The sequence below is a fragment of the Herpailurus yagouaroundi genome, unplaced genomic scaffold (genome assembly GCF_014898765.1).
Source record: "Herpailurus yagouaroundi ecotype Mexico unplaced genomic scaffold, PumYag 199, whole genome shotgun sequence".
NCBI lineage: Eukaryota > Metazoa > Chordata > Mammalia > Carnivora > Felidae > Herpailurus > Herpailurus yagouaroundi.
In genome coordinates, this window is record NW_024412430.1 from 21,328,843 (window position 1) to 21,329,717 (window position 875).

Genomic DNA, 875 nt, shown 5'->3' on the forward strand with positions numbered 1-875 from the left:
ACATGAATTTTGGGGGTTTGGAGGACTGAGTATTACGGACTGAATTGTTCCAAATTCATACATTGAAGCCAGAACCCTCCAGTGCAACCTTATTTGGTCATAGATTGGGGGCTCTAACCTAGTAAGTCTGGTATCCTTAGAAGAGGGGGAGACACCAGGAAAGAGCACGCACAAAGGCCATGTGAGGACACAGTAAGAATGCAGGCATCTGCCAGCTGAGGAGAGAGGCTTCAGTAGAAACCAAAGTACACACATTGACCCTGGACTTCAGTCCCAAGAACTGTGTGAAAACTGTTCTTCAGCCACCAAGTTTGTGGCGTTTTTTTAATGGCAGCTTTAGCAAATCAAAGCCATCGCTAGTACAGAAAATAAACCATAAATTCATGAAAACGCATTTTTTTCCCCTCCACTGCATTTGAAGAAAGTGCAGCATTTCCTAGTGCTTTCTGCCATCTTCACAACCGTGAGGAAAGGAAAGGTCAGGAGAGCAGCTCTTGAGGTGGGAGGCGATGGCCAGACTTGGTCCTCCCATGTCTGTGGAGGTGAGACTTCTGGCTGAAGCCTCGACCACACTCCCTGCACACATACGGCCTCTCTCCTGAGTGGGTGCGCTGGTGTCTGATGAGGGCCGACCTGAAGCCGAAGCCACGCCCACACTCACTGCACACGCACGGCTTCTCCCCTGAGTGTGTCCTCTGGTCAGAGGTGAAGTGAGACTTCTGGCCCAGTCCTTGCTCACACACTCTGTACACATCAGTCGCCTCCCCTGAGTGTGTCCTCTGGTGTCTGGTGAGAAGCGACTTGAAGCCAAAGGTACGTCCACACTCCGGGCACAGGTAAGGCTTCTCCCCTGTGTGTGTCCTCTGGTGTCTGAC

The 875-nt window shown here is 51.2% G+C and overlaps 1 protein-coding gene across 10 annotated transcripts in view; it reads right to left on the minus strand.

Annotated features, from left to right (window-relative positions):
• Nucleotides 1-297: 297 nt before the first annotated feature.
• Nucleotides 298-875, minus strand: part of ZNF169 (zinc finger protein 169) — a 57,518-nt gene continuing 56,940 nt past the window's right edge. For 9 of the 10 annotated variants that reach the window (XM_040449565.1, XM_040449564.1, XM_040449566.1 and 6 more), the window contains one exon: nucleotides 298-875. This exon ends at the window's right edge or, in 6 of these variants, runs on beyond it. In XM_040449565.1, the coding sequence (XP_040305499.1) occupies nucleotides 480-875 (396 nt within the window). In that variant the 3' untranslated portion in view covers nucleotides 298-479. The other variant, XM_040449572.1, reaches the window with a different exon arrangement.